Below are 23,042 nucleotides of genomic sequence, written 5' to 3' on the forward strand. Positions count from 1 at the left end.
GCTTGGCCTATTAAAGGAATACATCAGTCCTTACGGAACCACAGAAGTGTATGCTGCGCGTTTAATGATCAAAATATCCTCAAATTTGGAAGACCCGGTGACAAAATTGAGAACTTCAACTGTAAGTATGTGCTTTAATCACCTTTTTCAATCATTTTGCATTTTCCTTCTTTTGTGTTAAGTGCAACGAAATTCGCAGGAATGGATGCGACGTGGTTCGCCTGTTCACATCGATGTTGCGATCCCCGTCAGATTCCGTAGCCTATTTCGAGTAGAGATTACGACGTCATAAAAGTACGCGTTGACGTCACATTTAGTGCAAGCAAAGAAATAAATAGTTCGGGAGCGTCTACTGGCGTCAATTTTCCCTAAAGGTGTATACAATAACTATAGACGTGCGTATCATTGTCTAAAGTCACGTGTTAAAGATTGTGGTTCAAAGCGTCCAACAACGAAGAGGAACAGAAGTGTCGTCTCTTCACCGCTTTGAACAGACGAACAGAAAGATGTAACACTAAAGAGAAAGAACAGGCGATACGTCTGCTCTTTTATTGTATATAGACCCTCCAAGCGAGTTTTCGCCGTCGCCGTCGGCGTTGCCGTGAGGCTCCGCATATATTTATATATATGTATGCTGTATGCCTATCCATGCTGTGTATGCGGGTTATATTGCTGCACTGTTCTATCGCCAAAGTTGCTCATACCAGCTCTTACGTTCTTGACTAAATTATTGCTCAGAAATTTGCGAACGGCAGTCCACAAACAAATGTAACGAAACATAACGTTCACAGTGCATGCTTTTTATCCTAAATCTTCTGAAACTATTAAATATTAAAAGTGCAAGACAATATCAGTGCTCACATCTGAAAGTGGTGCAATTTTACGGGCGCGGCTCTTGCTATCGCAATGCCTCCCCCTTCGGGCGGCACTGCCATTTTTTTTTTTTTTTTTTTTGCCAGTACACCGACAAGTTGCATGTTAACACACAAGCGGGCAGAGTATAGGCAAAAAGTTCAGACGACCCTACTCTTCTTGTGCATCGTTCAACATTTCGAACAATAATTATTTGCCAAGCAACATTAGGAAAACTTCGCCGTTCTCTGTAAATCTTTCCTTCTGAGAAAAAGCCTGACGCCACGTTCTTGCCTTCACTGCATATGACAACAGTGTGCCCTGATCTGCGTACGTGATGTCCAGCTCTGCGCTCGACTAAAACGCGTACACTTAAGTAAAAACGTTTTGCCAGCCATGAATGCAACCTCGAAGCGTAGACAACTTCGCTATACTGTCACGACCAATCGTATTTTTAACCTCTTTTCGCGACAGGCGAATGACAGCGACCCCGACGACAACTCCGCTTTTTGGATTCCAACTGAGCGTCAAGTAGGACAGCGTGGCTTGTTTTTTTATTTATTCTTTTTCCGATTCTCATCAAAATCACAAAATAAAGACTCGTAAGTCAGCTTCACTTATTTATGGTCGCTGCTTTGTATTTTAATGCGAAAGCATTATATGCCCCATGAAGCGGAAAATCCGGCGTCCGGCGTTAACATACGATGCTACCAAAACCTACGTGACCAAGTGATGTCATGTTTCACTGTCAACGAAAACCGACCTGGACCACGCTCAAAATATTGACATTGTCCGATTCGAAAATCGAGGTGATCTACTTTCAAAACCGACCTGGCCCACTCCCAAAATTGGCTTGACCTACCCTCAAAATTGACTAGAGCCACCCCCAATAAAATTGACTTTGCCCAATTTGAGCACCTCACCAAGCGATCACGTCATGTGACATAGTCATGTGACCAAGTAAGAACCTTACGTTGCAAGGTCGCATGACCAAGTGATGACGTCATGTGACAATATCGCGCGACATGGACGTCGAAATAGCATGGACGTATCGAACCTTCCAACAGCTCATGGTCGTTCTTGTCGAGAAGAAAGACGGAACGCTAGGCTTGTGCGTCGACCAGTGGAAGCTCAACAACGTAAATAAAGAGGACGTGTACCCACTGCTACGTATCGACGACTCATTAGATAGACTGCGGCGTGCCCAGTACTTTTCGTCACTCGATTTGAAAAGTGGATACTGGCAGATCGAGATAGACGAACGAGACCGCGAGAAAACTGCCTTTCTGACTCCCGACGGCCTCTACGAATTTCGAGTGCTCCCTTTTGTGTTCAGCCCCAGCAACGTTCCAGCGAATGATGGATACTGTCCTCGCTGGATTGAAGTGGCAGACTTGCCTTGTGTATCTTGACGACGTAGTTGTCTTTTTTGAAACATTTGAGCAACCTTTTCATCGCCTGTGGTATGTGCTAGAAGCGCTTCGATCGGCTGATCTCACGTTTAAACCAGAAAAGTGCTACTTTGGTTATGAAGAGCTCAAGTTTCTCGGACACGTCGTGAGCGCCAGAGGAGTCCGACCCGATCCCGACAAGCTTGCCGCTGTAGCAGCTTTTCCTTCTCCTGCCGACAAGAAGACCGTATGGTGCTTCCTGGGCTTGTGTGCGTATTATCGCCGCTTCAATGAGAACTTCTCAAAGATAGCGGAACCCCTGACTCGCCTTACAAGGGATGACACGCCATTTGCTTGGACAAATGAGCAACAGGCGGCCTTCGCTGAACCACGACAACGCATGCAGTCAGCACCCGTCCTGGCACATCTCGACGAAGAGGCTGACACCGAGCTGCATACTGACGCCAGTAACGTCGGCCTTGGCGCAGTACTCGTCCAACGTCAAGACGGCATTGAAAGAGTAATAGCTTATGCTAGCCGCTCGCTGTCCCGTGCCGAGGCCAACTACTCTACTACAGAAAAAGTGTCTCGCAGTAGTCTGGGCGATCACGTAGTTTCGCCCTTATCTCTACGGCCGTCCCTTCAATGTGGGGACAGACCACCATGCTCTATGTTGGTTGGCGAACATACGTGATCCTTCAGGACGACTGGCACGGTGGAGCTTGCGGCTACAGGCATTTGGCGTCACTATAGTTTATAAGTCTGGCCGCAAGCACGAAGACGCCGACACGTTGTCGCATGCACCAGCCGAACCTGTCCGTCGACAGTCAGAGGACGATGACGACTTCCTGGGCGCCCTTACTACTTCGGACTTGGTCAGGTGGTAGCGAGACGACGCTGAAATTCGACCTCTCATCGACCACTTACAGGGCCGTCAAACAACCATACCACGCCATCTATGTCGCGTATTGACGGCCTTCTGTCTACGAGACAACGTGCTGTACAAGAAGAACGCCCGTTCGAATGACCGAGCCTACCTCCTGGTAGTTCCTAAAGTCTTGCGGGGCGATATTCTTTTCGCTTGCCATCACGAGCCCACATCTGGCCACCTCGGCTCCTCACGAACGCTTGCTAGAGTGCGCGAGATGTATTACTGGCCCGGGCTTTCGGCAAGCGTAAGTCTTGCGGGGCGATATTCTTTCGCTTGCCATCACGAGCCCACATCTGGCCACCTCGGCTCCTCACGAACGCTTGCTAGAGTGCGCGAGATGTATTACTGGCCCGGGCTTTCGGCAAGCGTCAAACAGTATGTTAAAGGCTGCCGTGAATGTCAGCGGCTAAAGTCACCACCCCTGACGCCCGCCGGGTTATTGCAACCCATCGAGTCACCCCATAAACCATTCTACCAAGTCGGCTTGGACATTCTTGGGCCTTTTCCTCTGTCAACCGACGGCAACAAGTGGGTGGTTGTCGCCACTGACTATTTAACTCGCTATGCCGAGACAGCGGCGCTCCCACAAGCCACGGCTTCTGAGGTAGCACAGTTCTTCATGTGCCACATTGTATTGCGTCATGGTGCCCCATCCACTGTAATCACAGACAGAGGAACGGCGTTCACGGGCACAGCTCATGGACGACATTTTTCAACTAAGCAACACCAGGCATCGAAAGACGACTCCTTACCATCCGCAGTCCAACGGACTTACGGAGCGATTAAACAAGACCATCACATACATTATCTTTATGTACATCGACGTCCAGCACAAAACATGGGATCGTGTCCTGCCTTATGTGACTTTCGCGTATAATACCGCTGTACAAGAAACAACGCGCTTCACACCATTTCGCCTCGTCTACGGTCGCGAAGTACAGACAATGCCGGACACTATGCTTCCGTGCCAAGACACCGAGCACCTAACTACTGACGCCGAAAAATTTGCTCAGCGCGCTGAGGAGAGAGAGAGAAATCACTTTATTCTGCGATAAAAAAATGCTTCGATGCCCTCAATCCAGGGCGTCGCTTGCGGCGTGCTTCAGCGCTAGGCCGATGAAGTCCGCAAGGAATCGTTGGTGGTGAAGGGTGGTTGCGGCGGTCAGCCACTCGGAGGAAAGGCTAGGTGGGAGGGGTGAAGGTTTGGGTAAGGGTGGCAGTTTTGGATGGCATTGCCGTAGGATATGTGATGTGTTCGGAGGATAGACACCACAGTGGCTATACAGCGAGGGAGGTCTTCAGTAAGTATGCCTTGGAGGAGGGGTTTCCGTGCTGGAGTGATCGCTGAGGAGGCTCGCCAGCTGGCGCGGCTACACATCGGTGAGCAGCAACACGCAGATGCACGGCGTTATAACATCCGTCACCGGCAAGTGCGCTACAGTCCCGGAGACCAAGTGTGGGTGTGGACACCTGTTCACCGCCGTGTCCTTTGTGAAAAATTGCTCAGCCGGTATTTTGGTCCATACAAAGTGCTGCGCTGCGTTAGTGACGTAGGCGAACAATGCAGTCGTTCCGGGCAGAGCGGCGCAAACACGGCGTAGACAACAACGTACTAGCCGTGACATATAGTTCACGTCGTACGCATGAAGCCCTACGTTGTGCGTTCGTGATTTTTTATACGCTCCCATTTGCACCTAATGCGGTTAGGTCTCTGTTTCTAGAGGCTATGCACGTCACGGTTCACCGCTGCCATAGCTCTCACTGTGTTCTGTGCGCGAGCATCTGCATTGAGCATGTTTTCTTTCCTTTGTTTTTGTTTTATTGATTTTTTTTCCTTTCTCACGCCACTTCTTGAGCACCGAGCCGATGCTCTTTCCGAGGAAGGTGGGAAATGTCACCTGTAGTAGTGGGGACAGCGCAAGAGCAGAGCCACAAGAAGAATGAAGTGTGCGAGCTAGCCACCCCCGCTCGATAGTTTGCTCTCGCCACCGTTTTCTCCAGGAGCGAGCTGCTCTCAATGAACGTCGTCAGCCCCCTTTGAAGACACGTGGCAATATAGTCGACACGCCCAGATGTTTCGCATTCGCTCTAACCTTTTGCCTGACACCGACCGTTAAAAAACCCCGGCACCTACTATCTGAAAACAAGCCAGCGAAAAATTCGCCTTAGTACTCGGCATCGTACGAACGAAATTTGACTAGGTTTGTTACTTTAATAAGGCAAAGTTAAAATCTACCGACCACGAAAGATATATTTTTTTTACTCAGGCATTCAGTGTCTCTGCAACATTCGACAAATTCATAAAATTAAGTAAGCATCAAGTTAACAAGTCCATAACGGCACGAGATGCATGCGCTGAAGTAATTTTAAACTGTTTAGTATGGTGAAGATTAGTTAACAGTGTGCCTTGCGACGGTGCCATGCAATCGTTGATGAAAGTGAAGTATCGGCGCCTGAGCGACGTCAGTAAAAAAGAAAAAAAACGACAGGCGAGGTACCGAGTGGATGCCTTAATTGTGTGTTTCAGCGCACGACAAATACTACATCTAAGAAATTGACGGCATACATTCCACCAAAAATGTGGAAATATTGGTGCAAGTTCACGTGAACGAGCGCAAACTCAGACTGCGAATGCACATTCACCATCGATCGTCCTTCAAAGAGACTGCTTGAGGAGGTCGCTATATCCCTGACGAAGTGTTCTGATAACGCCTACTTATCGTAAAAAAATTATTCTGCGGTTTTACAGGTCAAGACCACAAACTGATTACGAAGTACGCCATAGTGCGGAAGGCTTTGGATTATTTTGGCCACCTGGCATTCTTTACCGTGTGCCCAATTCACATTGCACGAGCTTTTTTCATTTATGTATTTTTCCTTTCCACCCTTGTTCGAATGCAGTCGGAATCGAACCAGCGTCCTTGCGCAATTAAGGTCATAGCCACTGAGATACCACGGCGGGCGTGTCCTTGTTTGTTCGGACACAGCCATTGACCAAGAACGTTGATGATGTCCTTAAAACACGGCTCGTACACACCCTGGGGGTTTGGCCAAGAATTGGGCACCTGAACATTTACATACTGTTTCTAGAAACGACAACTGTTGCGCAATTTAGTCATCAAAACAGACAGATTAATAATTTTCCTAAACAGTACAGTTTTACAACAGTAATGCTGTATGATTGAACACTCAAATATCACTCCACGTATCCTCTTCCTCTTCTAGTTGTCCTCTTCTTTCTTTTCTTGCGCATCTTGCGCAGCACGTTTATATTTCAAGTATGGGCCAACTATATATAGTACGCTAGAAAGTATTGTTCTATAAAGGAGGCCTTGTCCAGCTGGTTCAAGCCGCGGCGCCGGCTCTGTCGCTGTCACCCCTATGGCTCGGGAATCCCATGAGCATACATGCCACAGACGCATCCGGAGTGTTACAGTGGTTTCAAGCAGCGGACGGATCTCTTCTTGACTCTATGTTGATAGTAAGGCGTGTAAAGGCCACCTCCAGGTTCAGCCGATGTACGAACGTATCAAAGGGGTGATCAATGCATAGCTATGTCCTGCAGTGAAGTGTAAAGAACGATCAATCCTGAATAGGAGAGAGGACTTTCATTGGTTGTCAAACCGCGTGGCCTGACTACGTTTTTTTTTTAATTTGAGCTACTTAAGTGCGTACTTACACCTCCTCACTAGGGACTGCAAAGTGCATGTATTAGAAATATCTGAAGCTGATGAACCTGGCATGCGAGATTGCGCCCGATATATGTGTATGCAAAAATGTTACAATGTTCGCGAAAGTTTTACAAAAGCCTTACTTAAATATCAGTATCACCTTTCAGAGCGGTGTACAAATGCATCGTTATTGTTTGTTTTAGATGTCTCGGTAAGCACAGTTTACCGACTTGCGATAGAGTTTTGTTTTTGTTATCGGTGAGTTACAGTGCTGGTCAAGCCGATGCTTCACTTTTCCCAAGATTTGCGATTTTCAACAATTTCTGGAAATTATTGATGGCCAAAAATCGAAAATCTGCTCCTTGTAGTAGGTAGATATTAGCTCCTCATCTTTTTAATGCAACTAACCTCATCAATTTCGGCACTGTGAGTACCGAGTAAAACACAATTTCTCCATTCACGTGTATTCGGATAGGAGTCGCTTAGGTAAAGCTCAAGTAAATTCCTAATGCCTCGACGAAGTGACAAGGCTGAATAAACGAGCGTGGCCCGCCGTATCTACTTTGAATGAAACACGCCGATCGATCTATGCAGACATACGCGCGTTATTTGTAGAGGCAATACATGCTTGAGAAATGAGCGAAAGATCGAGTTGCTTCAGGCGTCGTGGGAACACCTACGGTTTCTTGGTTATTCATCTGTCAGTCCATATGTTCATTTAGAAGGACATGACATTCGTGATAGGCCAAGTTGATTCACGCTACAGATTATGGCACTTGTGGTTTCTCGGAGTTATTTCTTCAACAGTCTGCAGGCAGGCAGAGTAGAAGCACGTGCTAGAATAAAAAAGAAAAAAAAACTACAGCTGAACTTGATTTTAACGTCACTTTAAAGTCACTTTAAGGTATCTAAGAGTGGCGACTCGATAGGATCTCGCTTCCGATAAGTTTCCAAACATTCTGGCACTCATGTTCGAAAAAACAAAAACTTGGCAAAAACAGTAAAATATATCTCCTGAACGCGACGACGTTCACGACATGCAAGCGGCTTTATAGCACTGGGAGACGATGCATAGAGTTCGATATATCCAGCGTACAAGTGCTTATGAGCGAGTTATTTTACATGAGCACAGGACACTAAGTTTGGCGCGTTCGATATAGAGAATAACTTGATTTATCCAGGTTCGGTATATGCGAGTTCGACTAGTGATCCTCACGGTCCTATTTCACTCGTAAGATTTCTCGGCCCTTGGCAAACAAAAACAGCGCAGCGAAATGTATTGAACACCCTCGAACATATCTTTGAAGACACAGGTATACCAGGTGTGTTTTCTTTTTTTTTTAGGTGCGCCAAATTTTTAATATTCCCTGTGGCAGATAGCAAAATTCTAATCTTTGAGCTAATTTACTCGATGAGGCGCCCATTATTCATACGAGACAAAAAAAAAAATCAGTGCCATTCCATTCTGTGAAGGTGGATGACCAGCGGAGCTGTATATACGGTGATAAACTATATTGATTTAAATAAAGACACAGTCCAGCATGAATTGTCAATTTCTACCATCTTTATTATTTTGTCCCTAAGGTAAAGCTTTGTGGTCGCTATGGTAGACGGCCATGGGTTATGTAACGGCGCTGGAAATGTTCTTCACGAACGTCAAGTCTATGCAGGACCAGAATGCCGAACCTTTCCACCAGAAACGTCAAGAACCACTTTTCGTCTGGCCGAGACAGGTCTACGTTGAAATAACCCACAATTACGATGGGAATGGAGCCGGTAGGGGTGATCCAGCTAAAAGGCGTCAATCATAAAGTTCTCCAGGTCACCCTTGGACGTCCCGGGAAGAACGTAGACTTTTGCGACAACGATTCCGTCCCGAGTCTGCACGGCACACACGTCGGTACACTCCGCGGCATCGACCTCGTCTGCAGTCCGTAACAAATATAGAGTAACGACCTCGCAGCCGGTCTTAGCGTATATGGCCTGGCCTCCCCATTATGACGACCGAAGAGAAAGGAAATTCTACGATGGAATGATGAGCGACAATGCAGCCAGCTGTGGAAGAAGACGACGATCGACGGTGGAGATATTGCTGATGATGATAGTTTTTTGGCCTATGCGCTCGGTCTACGCACGCAGCGATCCGCTGGAAACTAGCGTATACAACAGCGCCGCTGTAACATGCTTGATTGAATAATTAAGATAATTTCACTAGTTACCTTTCCAATTAAATTAATTCTGGGGTCTTACGGTGCCAAAACCAGTATATATGATTGAGACATGCCGTAGTGGGTGACTCCGGATTAATTTTGACGACCTGGGGTTCTTTAAGTGTACGCAATGCACGGTAGACGGGGGTTAGTGGATTGCACGAAGTGGGAACCCGGCTGCATAGTGCATACACGCCTTTTACATAGCGCGTCTCTGTGGTGGCAATGTCACGTGCCGCTACATTGCTTCAATGCTAATCGCATTGACCTCGACACTCACAATGTGGTGGGTCCTGCGGGAATTTCTTTTGTTTGTAAAACGAAGACCCCGTATGGAATACAGCCAACAATGTCTACTGGATACAGCAAATTATCCTTTCTTGACTATAGCAAATAGTTGCATCAGGTATATTATTATTATTATTATTATTATTATTATTATTATTATTATTATTATTATTATTATTATTATTATTATTATTATTATTATTATTATTATTATTATTATTATTATTATTATTATTATTATATGCGAAGCATTTCTTGGCGAACATTTGCCACTTTGAGAGTATCAATCCATCTAGCCGCATACGTCTTGGTGCTCTCGTGGTCGTTTCGTTAGCTTGGCATGTACCAAAATTGTCATCGTATGACAAGTGTATATGAAGAACATAAATAGTAGGTCATGACATGAATGTCATGACCCGCCGTGGTTGCTTAGTGGCTATGGTGTTGGGCTGCTGAGCACGAGGTCGCGGGATCGAATCCCGGCCACGGCGGCCGCATTTCGATGGGGGCGAAATGCGAAAACACCCGTGTAGTTAGATTTAGGTGCACGTTCAAGAACCCCAGGTGGTCGAAATTTTCCGGAGTCCCCCACTACGGCGTGCCTCATGATCATATCGTGGTTTTGGCACGTAAAACCCCACAATTTTTTTATGAATGTCATGACATGTGTGTCATATAGGTCATGAAACAGCCACCTGTATCAAAATTGGCATAATATGACAGTGTAGGACGAACATAAATGATAGGTCATGACATGCGTGTCATGTAGGTCGTGAAACAGCCGCCTACGTCTTGGGGCTATCATGGTCGTTTCGTTAACTTGGTAGGCTCCCCGCACACTGCTTTGCCTAACATCGATTCCCACAGGGCGTGGGATCTGCCGACTTTTTTTATTATTGTTGTTGTCATTATTATTATATATTATTATTTTATTATATTGCAGCAATAATTCGGGCTTTCACAGGAGTGGGAAGAAGTGCAAATTAAGTACGCCAGTTACATAAACAAATTCAAATCTTAAACAAAAATACAGAACTATAAAATACAAGACACGTAAGCACAAGTCAAGGTGGGCCGTCATTGGCGTTAAATAATTTCTTCAACTGTAAACATCGAGTGGTGCCAGGTATTTTGTTTCAATGCGAACTTCAAACGTTACTTCGCAAATGAAGGCAAATAAGTGTAAATATATCACTTGAAAATGTCTCGGGTAAAACTGCTGTTCACAGTAATTGAATTAATACATACTCAAAAGAGCCACTTGAGTGTGTTTCTGAGCTCCATTTCTTTTTATGACCATTCTCCAAGTATCCTTGTTCGTTACCGTTCTTGACGATCTGAAATTCAACGCAGACTTCGTGCTAGGTCGCCGCCGTCCATAAACGATGAATAGCTTTTTATTGCGATAGCAATTATATGCACACTCCAAGCGCATCTGTGCTGTTGCCGTCCCCGTCACCGTGATGTTCCGTATGAAGTCGGAACGCGATAACACCGTGCTTGTTAATTTAGTTAGTGAGCAAATATTTCCAAGTTTATACGAGCGATAAAACTACTATCCTTACTTCCTATAGGTGTCTACTAATTTACTATCGCAATCGATGCTGCGCCTTTCGGGTGAAACTGCGGCTTTCTTTTTTTTTTTTTTTTTTTTGGTCAGCTGTATGATTGCTCATAAAAACCTCCAGATGCAACTCAAAACAATGTCGTCTTCTTAAACGTTTCGTCAAAACTTTACTCGTAACGCTAAAGGAAACAGTGCTGCGTGGGCTGTCAAAACTTCGTGGAAGTCGTCTCGCACGTTGAAGGTGGCATGATACAGCGCGACCTTTCCACTTGATGTGCGTAAACCGCGCGTCAGCGAATGTCAGAAGTCTCTAGCATAGGGCAAAGTGCTTCTTTTCAGGAGCGCGGAATTAACGAAAGCCATGGAAATGAGCCGTACCGGAGGTCGGCGCTTTGCTGCGGCAAGAGTCACTTCTGCGAGAAGGCGCTTTCGAAGAGGGCTCTTAGAAACGATCAAAGGTAACGAGTTTGTACCTGTGCCCCACGTAACTTGAGCCAAACCTTAAAAAATATGCAAATGCCACGTAGCTGGACGGAACCAAGGTAGTGTTGTTTTCCCTCGCTTGGAGATACTCAGGTGATTTTTTTTTTGTATTCCGCCTAATTAAATAATTAATCTTCTCAGATACTATAACTAGATGAAAAATGCCGCTGAGAAAATTGTAGAGGAACATGAAACACTCCCCATACAGCTTTCTGTTGCTCAATACGTGCTACATAAAAGTGTTTTTCCAAGCATATGAGAGAAGCCCGCGAATACACACAAGATTGCCGCACGACTGGCCGTTCGAGGCAAATTGCGTCTATTCGCAGGCTTCTTTCGTGCTTGGAAAACACTTTTACGTTTCCTTCTAATCAGTTCTGATCAAAATGACATGGTGCGGCGCGCCGAAATCCTCATATTTATGAAAGCATACTCGGGAAAGTCTGTAGAGGGTCTGGGAAGGTAGTCAAGTTCGGGAATGTACAGATTGTCTGCACAGCGATAGACTTGGTATTGGTGTGTGTGAACTCTCGAAATTGGAGCCAAGTACTGGATAGCCGGTTACATCCACGTGAAGGAGTATCAAGTACTCCCTTTCGATTTTGATAGTTATAGAAATTTAGCACGTTCACTCCGGTTGGGGAGTGCAAGGGGAATGATCGTACTCCATCGTAGAATACAAGAACATTCAGAAATGGAGTAAAGTACGGGTCAAACAGTTACACAGTTTCCAAGTGCGCTGTTTCTTTCGCACAGTGCTGTCAGGTTGTCGTCCTAATTAACGCACTCTTCTCTCCGCGTTTCTCTGTTGCAGACTCTTGCCTGACAAACTTCACGTCGACCGCCAAGCGATGGGTGCCGATCCTGGGCCTCGGCGTGGTCGTCTACGTCGCCTTCTGGACCATGGGTTACAATCCGGTCGCCCCGCCGTCACTGCCGTACTGGACGCGAGGGGGCGCAACCGTCGCCGTCGCGGAGAGCTCCTACGCCAACGATCGGGACAGTCGAGCGTCGCAACAAAGTTGGCGTCTTTGGTCAAAGGCGGTCGGTTCTGCCAACACGCTTGCGGGAAATGAACAAGTTGTAACAGCATCGAAGCAGGGGCGGCCCGGGACAAAACCAGCATCAGTAGACGCGACGAAAGCTCCGGTGAAATCGTCATCGGAACCATCGGGACCGGTGACAGCAGTGGCAGTGACGTCAACAAGACCGGCGGCAACGAGAGCAGCGGGGACAGCAGCGAGTAACGGCATCGGGCATACGTGGACACCGTCTGATGAATTGCTTCGTGGCTATGACAAGGTACCTTTCCCGTTGGAGAACGTCACTGACTTACCGAACGCCTTTAAAGTCGCGTCGGACTGCCGGTGGGACCTCGACTACCTCTTCTTCGTCCACACCGCAGCGACTCACTCGGACCACCGGCGGGTCCTGAGGGAGGTCGTGGGCAACTCGACGTACGGCGCCCGGTACAACTGGACGGCCGTGTTCTTCGTCGGCATGTCGCCCGTCGACAAGGTCGCCCGGAGCGTGGCCTCCGAGGCCGAAGCGAACGGCGACGTCGTCGTGCTGCCCTACCTGGACACGTACCGAAACCTGACGTACAAGTACGTGTACGGCATCAAGTGGACCCTGGAGTACTGTCCGCGGGCGCGGTACGTCCTCAAGATGGACGACGACATCGTCGTGCACCTTCCGTCGCTGACGAAGAAGCTCGCCGCCGGTGGCAGACCTCCGGGTCCGCCGTCGTCGTCGCCCGCACCGAATCCGTCGCCCGCAGCTCCTCCCAAGTTCTACTGTTGCGTCTGGAACGGCATGCCGGTCCTCAGGCAAACGGCGCTGCCGTGGTACCTGTCCGAGAAGACGTACCCGAAGAAGGTGTTCCCCAGGTACTGCTCGGGAAGCGCGGTGTTCATGGACTCGGCCGCGCTCCGACCCCTGTACAACGCTACTTTCACCGTGCCGTACATACCCATCGACGACGCCTACGTCACGGGTGAGCTGGCGGCCGTGGCGGGCGTGAAACACGAGTCGCTCAACCGTCTCTACTCGTTCGACTCGGCCAAGTGGAAGTCGGTGGTCGACGGCTCGCTCATGGTCGTGCAGGTGTCGAACGCCGAGAAGCGCTCGAACGCTTGGAAGTCCGTGATAGCGGCGCTCGAGGAACAACGGACAGCTGCCGCCGCGACGTCGTCGCCGACGTCGTCTTCGCGTACGGTGGTTACGCGAAGCGCAGGTGTGTCTGTGACGGACCCTTCGCGGACCACCGCAAGAAGTTCGCCGTACACAGTGAACGCACTTACTAGGACTCCTTGACGAGGTGTGCCGATAGCACTAGAATCATTGCGAATGTGGAAGGACAGCTCGAACTGGTCAGGAAATTGAAGTGTATAGCTTATTCACTATTTGTTATTTTCCATATGCCCACGTCTCTTTGCTAGAGAAATAAGCGGAGCGTGTCACTTAATTGTTTATATAGATGCACCAAAGCCGATGGTTACTTAGTCCTTATCTTGACAACGGTATATACTTTATGGTCGGCGGCCTTTTGGTTTTGAATTCATATTATCAAACAAGTTTGTTCTCTAGAAATGTTCATAAGAGTGGGCATCGGCTAATCGCGCTAGCTGACTTATAAAACGGGAGACGCATGCGCAATACGACGTAGTGTATACCTCCACGTACGATGTGCGGCGTGTCGGAAAGATTGCAGCTCAGAGTGTTGGAACCTGTTTGGAACTACTTCGACGCGATTACTTCAACGCGTCTAACCGAGGGCGGAATCGTATTGTGTGCCTTCTGCTTTAAGTTATGAACAGATGTGCGTCTATCTAAACCGTACCAACCGTCAAACGACTGGTCAAACCAACAAGACGTACAACGAGCTTACAGATTGTTCTCACACGTTTCCAACAGTCTTGGCAACTCTATTAACGACGCGTCGCATGGCTTCTGGCGTATGTCATTGTTTTAAATCGCTTTAGAGGCGCACGTTTTAGGATTGAATTTCGGCATACTGCTTTAGCGCATCAGAGACGTTAGCTGACAACCGCAGTGCTGGTACAGACGTCTTACGACGCTGTGATCAACCATAACGTGCCAAAGATTTGAAAAAAGAAAATACAGAAATGCCCTCACAGATTCTTTCGTTTACGACACGTTTACACATGTACGCGTGTGGTATAGGATATAGAACGTTCCGTGAACTTTGTTTGAACACACTGAGACAAGATGTCGACACCACTGCTGCTGCTTGCATACACGAGCGTACAGTAATGACCATAAAGACAACACCTAATTAGAATGTTGGGACCGATTACTGCTCATATTAGACAGGAGGGCGTCGCAACTGATCTTTTATCCACTGACGTCTTTTATCAACTAATGCCGGTGATTTCGTTATTGTTATTTATTAAAGAAGAGTACATCACAGGGCTCCCGAAGCAGCAGTGAGTGAGGGGGATACAAATTAGGAAAGGAAAAAAGTGTCTGAGCAGACAACTCGAACAAAGCTAAGATGTCGTGAAATCGTGTAAGAATGAATACTAAAAAAGGCGTTCTCTTTAAGAGTGGAGCGCACTGTATACACCGGTGCTACTCTGTATATGCCTATGCTTGCAATCTTCGCTTGCAAGTGGTTAAAAATTCTTCTGTTGTCAAGCACAGGTGCCAAGCAAATGTTAAACGGCTTCCTTAACAGTTTTGTGACTCAATCTGACCCTTACATCCATTCGCAGCGACAATACAATATCCATACCCGGCACTGCATGGCGGTTTGTCTATTAGTGCATCAAATAAGGTTATACGCCAATTGGTTGGCCGTAGTCCATATGGCACGAATTGATACTTACATATCTGCATATGTGATGAGCGCAAATGCCAATGCAACCGCACAAAATATTACCGTGCGCGTTTAGGCGTTTACTGCAGGCCAGTGGTATAATCCATGTACACTGTGCTGTTTTCTTCTTTTTTTTTCTCTCGTATGTTTTGTTTTAAATTTATGTTTGGCAACAGCTCATTTTTATATTGTGATATTTACGTCCACGCTACTAAAAGTGGTGAGATTAAGTCGAAGTTTTCAACTACACAAAAATGTGGTATTCGGAAACCATGCATACTTGAGGGCTGTAAAGTCAACGTCCGCAGGTGAGAGTGACCTGCCCTTCCGGTACTTAACGACTACTATTCAACTGCGTAGTTAGTCTAAATTAGTCAAATTAGTTTGAAAGTGAGTGCGCGCTTTTAAGCAACGTCACACACTTTATGCGACTGAACTTAACCGCAGCTAGTCTGTCACGTACCGCATCCTTCTGTACGGTTGTTATACACGGTTTCGTGAATCTGCTATTGATTTGTTCTTATTGTTTTTTGTTTGCATACCACTGTACACTCCACATGTGGCGAACATTTTACAGATTAGATTTTAAAGCACGTACCTTTAAGAAACGTTGCGCATGTATGTGTTTTAACTTAACTGCGGATAGTCAGTAACTGTCACCCTCTGGTGTATACAGTTGTTAAAACGGTTTGGTGAGTGTGTTGTTAATTTGGTACTTTTGTTTTGTTTGTACGTTTCGGGTGATAGTTAACGACCCCAATACAATTGCGAAGAGCCTTTTATACGTGAGTTCGAAGTCACGCAATTTTAGGAAAGTTGGGCATTTGTAAATGAATTTGACTGCCCGATGCTTGTGCAGTCACTGCCCATCATGATGCACACTTGTTATAAATGGTTTGTTGAGTCTGTTATTGGATTTGTTTATTTTGGTTCTTTCTTTCTGTGCGTTTGGTGTTGTTACTTAGATATCACCATTCAGCTGTGAATATATTGCTACTCATTTTTTCAGAACGCACAGATTTCAGAAACGTTACGTATGTGTGGCTGAACCATGTACTGCAACTACAGTCATTTCCAGTGCATCCTGATGTATGTTATAAACGGTTTGGTGATTGCATAACGTCTTACTGGTGTGTTTCTTTTGTTTCGTTTCTGCGAGTGAGTTGACGGGACCAAAGGTGACTTTAGCTGCGATTTTTAGTTCAATTACTCGTCCGCTACTGGCGATAATGCAACTTATAGACACGAAAGTATTGCTGTTTATGAAATATCGGTGACGCGGAAGCCGGAAGCATAGCCGCTAGCGACATCTTGTGGCGCCCCCTTGAACTAGAGCGGGCTAGAAACATTTTTTTTTTGCGTTACACGAATGCTCTCGCCGAAGGAAGAAGGAAAGAGCTAGCACATACGTCACCATTATATTTCGTTGCCAACGCCTTTTCGACAGCAAGTAATTGGAACGCAGACCGCCATTGCAGGAATAGTTTTGCGTGCTCCAGTTGAACTCAGCGTTCGGAGGTGGCGCCACCAGCACTCGTGCTTACGTCTACGTCACCGAAATTTCGCGTGCGTTTACGGACAGGCCAGCACGCTTTAATCGCTGCGTGCTGAAAGTACCCACAGGACAATTTTGAATCTACTCGCGGAAACGACGTCATTTATGATTCATAGTACTTTTAAAGTTGATACGTACCTTTTTTTGTTGGTGTAAGTCGGCTCGACTAAGTGTTTTATAGCTCGACCCCCATCGCTTTACAGGAGGGAGGCGTTGTTGTTGTATACCGCGCTTGGTGCTCGGCGAAACAAACGCGATACTCGGCGCTCCTGGCCGAAGGCGCTCGTTGCGCCGCCGCTGGGCGCTGGTGAAATCGAGCTGATGCATTATGGTATACGATGAAAGCGAGAAATTCTGTGACGCATTGCGTGACTGGCATTTGATACTCCAACGACTACCCAACGCTCACCGGTAGTGCTACAAGCGCCGGCCGTAATGCGCTCCGAGTGTCGCGTTTGAATCGCTGAGCGCGTCCAGCATCTACAGGGTGAACTTGGAGGCCACCTAGAGGTCCTCGCATGTGCTGTTGCACCGAGTCCACTCAGCATGGTTATTTGTCAACATAGAGATAACATAACCAACTCTAGAGGAAAAGCTCCCTATAGCGGCCATGCTATATTCTAGGCACTATAGCCATGCATTGAGATCGGCCACCGCTAGGGTTCCGCCATGTTGTTACACTTTGTAAGCGCGCAGGCGCAGATGACGAGATGCGATTCAGGAAGCGTTTTACGCACCGTTAGTGTTACATCAAAATTTTATAAATAGCCATTGGATCTTTCTAAAAAAATTATGGAATGAACCTTACACCTTGTTCATACGCACGTGCTATGTATAAATGCTTGTTTTTGCATAATATTTTAAATATTTCTAGCGTTACCGAAGAGAGCCGAAGCAACATGGCGACGCCATTGCGGTTGCCGCTTTTTTCGCTAGGCTTTTCCTCTAGAGTTAGTATACTAACTCTAAATGCATTGGCGTTCCAGTTACTCTTCAATGCATAAAACCACGTTTTGTTAAGAAAGTAACTGGGACGCGAATGAATTTCTCTGCAAACTTGGAGGATTAATATCTCGAAACTGCTGTCATCCTGAGAATTCGTTCCAAGTGGATCGGCCTCGCGAACTCCACGGCTAGAATTGGCAAGTTGCAATATGGGCCATAATGAAATTAGTTAACAACTTAATTTGTAATTGTTTTTGTTATTTAGCCAATTATGCATTTCAATTTCTTGTGCAAGCAATGTCCGCCTCTTCGAGTAGACCAGCTCATGAACTAGAATTGCGCTATCTGCCACTTTTAAATTTTTTGAACGTGTTCGCTGAAACACCCAGTATTATACTATATAGACAAAGACAGGCGCATAGGATACACACGTCGCCAGAGGAGTAACCGTCTGCTTCAGAACACTAATATGATTCACAACAACTATTTTCTACCAAACCACGTGTGCTTCGAATGAATGTCAACTGGAGTCGAGTCTGCTAAATATGTTTTTAACGCGACAGCGTTAAGGGTCCCATGTCGAGGAAAATCCGGTGTCGGCGTCCCGTGAGCGAAAATTTCCGTATATATTTAGGAATATGTATATGCCCCACCTTGCTGTCTGATATGAGGTATATGCGGGTTATATTGCCACACCATTCCATCGCTAAAGTTGTTCATGCCTTGTCTTGCATTCTTAACAAAGTTATTGCAATAACACAAACCTGAAAATCAGGTGTTCTGGCGCGGCTGTGCACTACCTACGGGATCGGCCCACGCAAGCGGCCACGTTTCTACCAGAAAGCTCGCCTTCGTGCATATATCGTTTGCCGGCAGCGTTTTCCGGTGAACATTAAGATTACATAAGCTGAACGTGCCAGGAAGCCTGAAAAGTAGTCGGGGATCTTTGAATGCTATCGCGTTCCACTCATAAAGGCGAAACTGAAGCGTGCGAAACACACACACACACGCACACACGCACACACGCACGCACGCACGCACGCACGCACACACACACACACACACACACACACACACACACACACACACACACACACACACACACACACACACACACACACACACACACACACACACACACACACACACACACACACACACGCACGCACGCACGCACGCACACACACACACACACACACACACACACACACACACACACACACACACACACACGTACACAAATGAAGATGCAGAAAAAAAACTAAAGGAAAACGGTCACTCCGTGTTTTCGCCGAATCTTACTATTTATTGAGTTTTTCGCAACCTTTGAGAAATGCGAAATGATTCGCGTGTGCGTCAGACCGCAGGCACGTTAGTTTGACGAATATGTCGCCCCGCAATTGTGTGTCTACACACGTCTGTGACCTTTCTCGCAAAAGAGCGAGGCGAATAAGGAAAGTTCGGATTGAAGTCAAATTTCTCAGGGAGCTTCCTGTAAACGTACTAAATAATGGCTACGAAAAGAAAACTTGGTACCTTGCAAACTGGGCGGGAATCGAGCCCGGGCTTCTGGGTTGCGAGGCTAACACGCTTCCCCCATGTCATGACATGGGGGAAGCCACGGTTCTGGCTGACTAAAGCTGTGCCTATAGTGCGTGCGTGACTGCACACGTCACGTCGCAGCCATCTGGCTGACTGAAGGTTTCACCGAAGAGATTATAATGCTTTCGGATTCCCACACCTAATCAGTCCTAAGTGCCTCTGCCGAATTCATTATTGTTCGCATTTCGCCTGTTTGTCGCATTTGCAAGCGAGCGGCGATAATATCGCCTTTCGCGGGGCGAAGCGGGTAACAAAGTTCGGTGTCGCAGTAGTGTGGTGCCATATGAAAAAAAAATTCTGATTTCATCGTGTATTCAGCCCATCTATGCAACCCGTGTATGCAGCCTAAACAGCTTCGCTGGTAAGCCGTCCCCATATGAATGTTAATTGCGGCCGCAAGAATTTTTCTAACGTTTTTGCACACAGCCGCCCACCCATGGTGCGTGAACGCTACATCCCTCACAGCGCTCATGGAGGCAGCGGAAGGAAGAACTCTGACCTCTCTCCGGAGTATATACATGTGCGACAGAATTAATTAGGCCTGAGCAGACGCCGTTAAAATCCTTGACGTCATGTCGTCAAAACCAATGACGTCATGGCGAGCCGCTGCGGGACTTTCAAGGCGACGCATAGGCCGCCGTTCGCCTTTCGTTTGTGCGTCTCTTCCGGCTCATATATACTAAGGCCTCTTCTCACGGCAAGAGCGTGAGTTTGAGCATAACGGGTAAGAGCATGCGCACGAGTAGGGTAATAGCATGAAAAAAGACAATGTCTTTCTTGGCGAGTTTGACTGGTAATCTTCACGGAAACTGAGCGGCCGAAAGCACAGCGCATAGAAAGGTCAAAGCCGTGTGGCAATCGCTTTCAAGATACGGTGCGCGCGACAGCCCGCGGCCGCGCAAATTACAAGTACGCAGCTGCTCTCAAAGTAGAATCCGTGCCTCCTCCCTCCCGCGCTGTTTTCCTGCTTTCCTCCTTTGGCGTGGGTGATTGAGTCGCCAGTTCCCCTTGCGCCCGGTCGCAAGATACGCATTTGGTGCCGCAGCTAAACGTCGCCTCCCCTCTCTCCCTCCCTTCCTCCCTCCCTCCCTTCCTCCCTCCCTCCCATTCCCTCACGGCCTTTCGCACAACGGAAAACGTCGTGTTTGCTCTCCGCCGTGCGTTCGCTCTCCGTGAAAGCGCACGTCCCTCGCGCGCTTGCGCTCGCACAAAAAGCATACGGCGCGCTGCGACGATTTTATCGCCCTTGGACTTTATACGAAGCCTCACGGCGACGGCGACGCCGACTGGCAGAAATCCGCTTGGAGTGTCCATATAATTGCTATCGCAGTAAAGAGATTAACACTCGAAAACCATTGGAATGGGTTCGACGTGGGAACTAAGTGAAGGAAATATTAAAGGATAATGGTAGAAGTCAGTCATGAGCATGACTCAGCGAAAAAAGTTTAACCCTCAAAAACCACTGAAATGGGTTCGAACATAAATGATACCATGACATGAATGTCATGACATGCGTTATGTAGGTCATGAAACAGCCGCCTACGTCTTGGTGCTCTCATGGTCGTTTCGTTAACTATAGGTAGGATCCCCCCTCACTGCTCCGCATAACATCGATTCTCACATGCGTGGGATCTACCGGCGTTTTCAAACGACGCTTGTACTGCCTCACAGGTGTCGGCGGAGGCGGCGGTGGTGGTGGTGTCACACTATAACCCTATCAAAAGCGTGTCGAAAACTCCCGTCTCGTTCACTTGACATATACCAAAATTGGCATGCAAGGGTACGAATGTATGACTAACATGACTGATAGGTCATGACCTCAATAATATCACATGTTCGTCAGTTACGTAATGATTAACGATAAAAATTGGAGGACGCTTAAGCTGCGCCTTCAGGAGCGATAGCGTTACCGGGCTCCGTTCGCTTCACGTGTTTCTTTATGAGTAGGCTTCACTGCAACACACAACGTTGGAAAGCCAGCTGACAAAGACCGAGCTTAGACTGATCCCCTTAACGTCGGCTTCACTTTTGAACACAAATACATTGCTGGGAAGACATTTTTACAGGAGCAATGTAAGCCGTCTTATATCAAAATGTGAAGGCCCTGGGACATTTTTTTTTATTATTTCATAATTGTTTGCTGTTGCCCCGAGGCACGCGCGTGTCCAAAATTTGGAAAGGCTCGTTTCAACATTCCCCTCAATGTTGCCTAGAACCAAAAGACAGATAAACACCATCAGAATTGGAGGACGCTGAAGCTTCGCCTTTAAGAGTGGAACGCGATAGCATTCAAAGATCCTTGGCTGCTTATCAGGCTTTTTTCTCGTACATTCAAATTACAATCTGATGCTATCACGCCTGTAGGTTGTGGTTAAATTGTACTTCACGACTTTTCTGATGGATTTACTTTGAGAAATTGAATTTTTGTTCACTAACGCCTTGCGCCACGCGGAGAGGGCCTGTGTGGTCGGGGTGGTTCGGGATGATGTGGTTCGGCATGATTATTTCCGCCAGACGCCGATTCTTAACGCCGACACTAACACCGTGGCTGACACTGAAGCCGACGCCGGATTTTCTGCGACACGGGGCCTTAAAACTATCGCGTTAAAACGCTTGGAATCGCATATGACACAGCGCGTGGTTACCTAGAGTTAGCAAGCACAAGTGAAAGAAGCAACACGACGCGGGCGCGTCTGCTACAGGCGCATAAGCGACAGCAAACACACGCGTCGTCTGCTCGATTCAGTGTAGTAACGAACTTAATTTTTAAGCAGGTAAAAGCGCGTTTTATTGCGATAGCAATTATATGGACACTCAAAAGCAGATTTCTGCCGTCGCCGTCGCCGTCGCCGTGAGGTTCCGTATGACGTCAATGGAGATGAAATCGTCGCCGCGTGCCGAACGCTGTATGTGCGAGTGAAAGGGCGCGAGAGGCGCGCGCTTTCACGGGGAGTGAACGCACGGGCGCAGAACAAACGCGCGTTCTGCGCCGTGCTCGCTTGAGGGTTGCAGAAGTAGGCGTCTCTTTCCTCCTTTACAATCACCATATATGTGGCGCAAACGCGTCTTCTTCCGACGCGCGAGAGGCCGTGGGGGAGGGGGGAGAGGGGGAGGAAAGGGAGGTGACGTTTAGCTGTGGCACCAAGTGCCCATTTATATCAGAGGCTCCGGCAACAGTCACCAACGCCGCACGCATTTTGAGCGAACGCGGGCAAAACGCCGACGGCGTCGACAGCAGTTCTGTGTGTTGCCGGTGCTGCTGCATGTCCAAGTTTATACAGCTGATAAAGCTAATATCATTACTCCGTGTAGCTCTCTACAAATTTGCTATCGCAATTGATGCTTCGCCTTTCAGGTGAAACTGCGACAACTTTTTTTAAAGAAAAAATGTCGCAGTTTCGCCCGAAAGACGAAGCATCGATTGCGACAGCAAATTAGTAGAGAGCTATTCGGAGTAGGGATAGTAGTTTTATCGGCTGCATAAACTTGGAGACATTGGCTTACTAACTGAATTAACAATCGTGGTGTGACCGCGCACAAGCAAACATGAATAGATCACACTGAATGACCGCAGCCAACGACTGTCAAAACGCTGGCAGCAAGCGCAGGTTCGCGCGGTTTATCGCTTCAACGGAAACTGAGCGGCGAATGCACAACGCATACAAAGGTCAGAGCCGTGTGGAGATAAGAGACGGTGCGGGCGACG

At 47.4% G+C, this 23,042-nt stretch overlaps 1 protein-coding gene across 2 annotated transcripts in view; it reads left to right on the top strand.

Moving 5' to 3' along the window:
• Positions 1-16,373, top strand: part of LOC119453215 (UDP-GlcNAc:betaGal beta-1,3-N-acetylglucosaminyltransferase 7) — a 78,060-nt gene extending 61,687 nt beyond the window's left edge. For both annotated transcript variants that reach the window (XM_037715240.2, XM_049667641.1), the window contains one exon: positions 12,208-16,373. In XM_037715240.2, coding sequence (XP_037571168.1) covers positions 12,208-13,709 — 1,502 coding nt within the window. In that variant the 3' untranslated portion in view covers positions 13,710-16,373. The remainder of the gene's footprint in view (positions 1-12,207) is intronic.
• Positions 16,374-23,042: the final 6,669 nt, after the last annotated feature.

This window comes from Dermacentor silvarum, chromosome 5, assembly GCF_013339745.2.
Source record: "Dermacentor silvarum isolate Dsil-2018 chromosome 5, BIME_Dsil_1.4, whole genome shotgun sequence".
Classification (NCBI taxonomy): Eukaryota; Metazoa; Arthropoda; class Arachnida; order Ixodida; family Ixodidae; genus Dermacentor; species Dermacentor silvarum.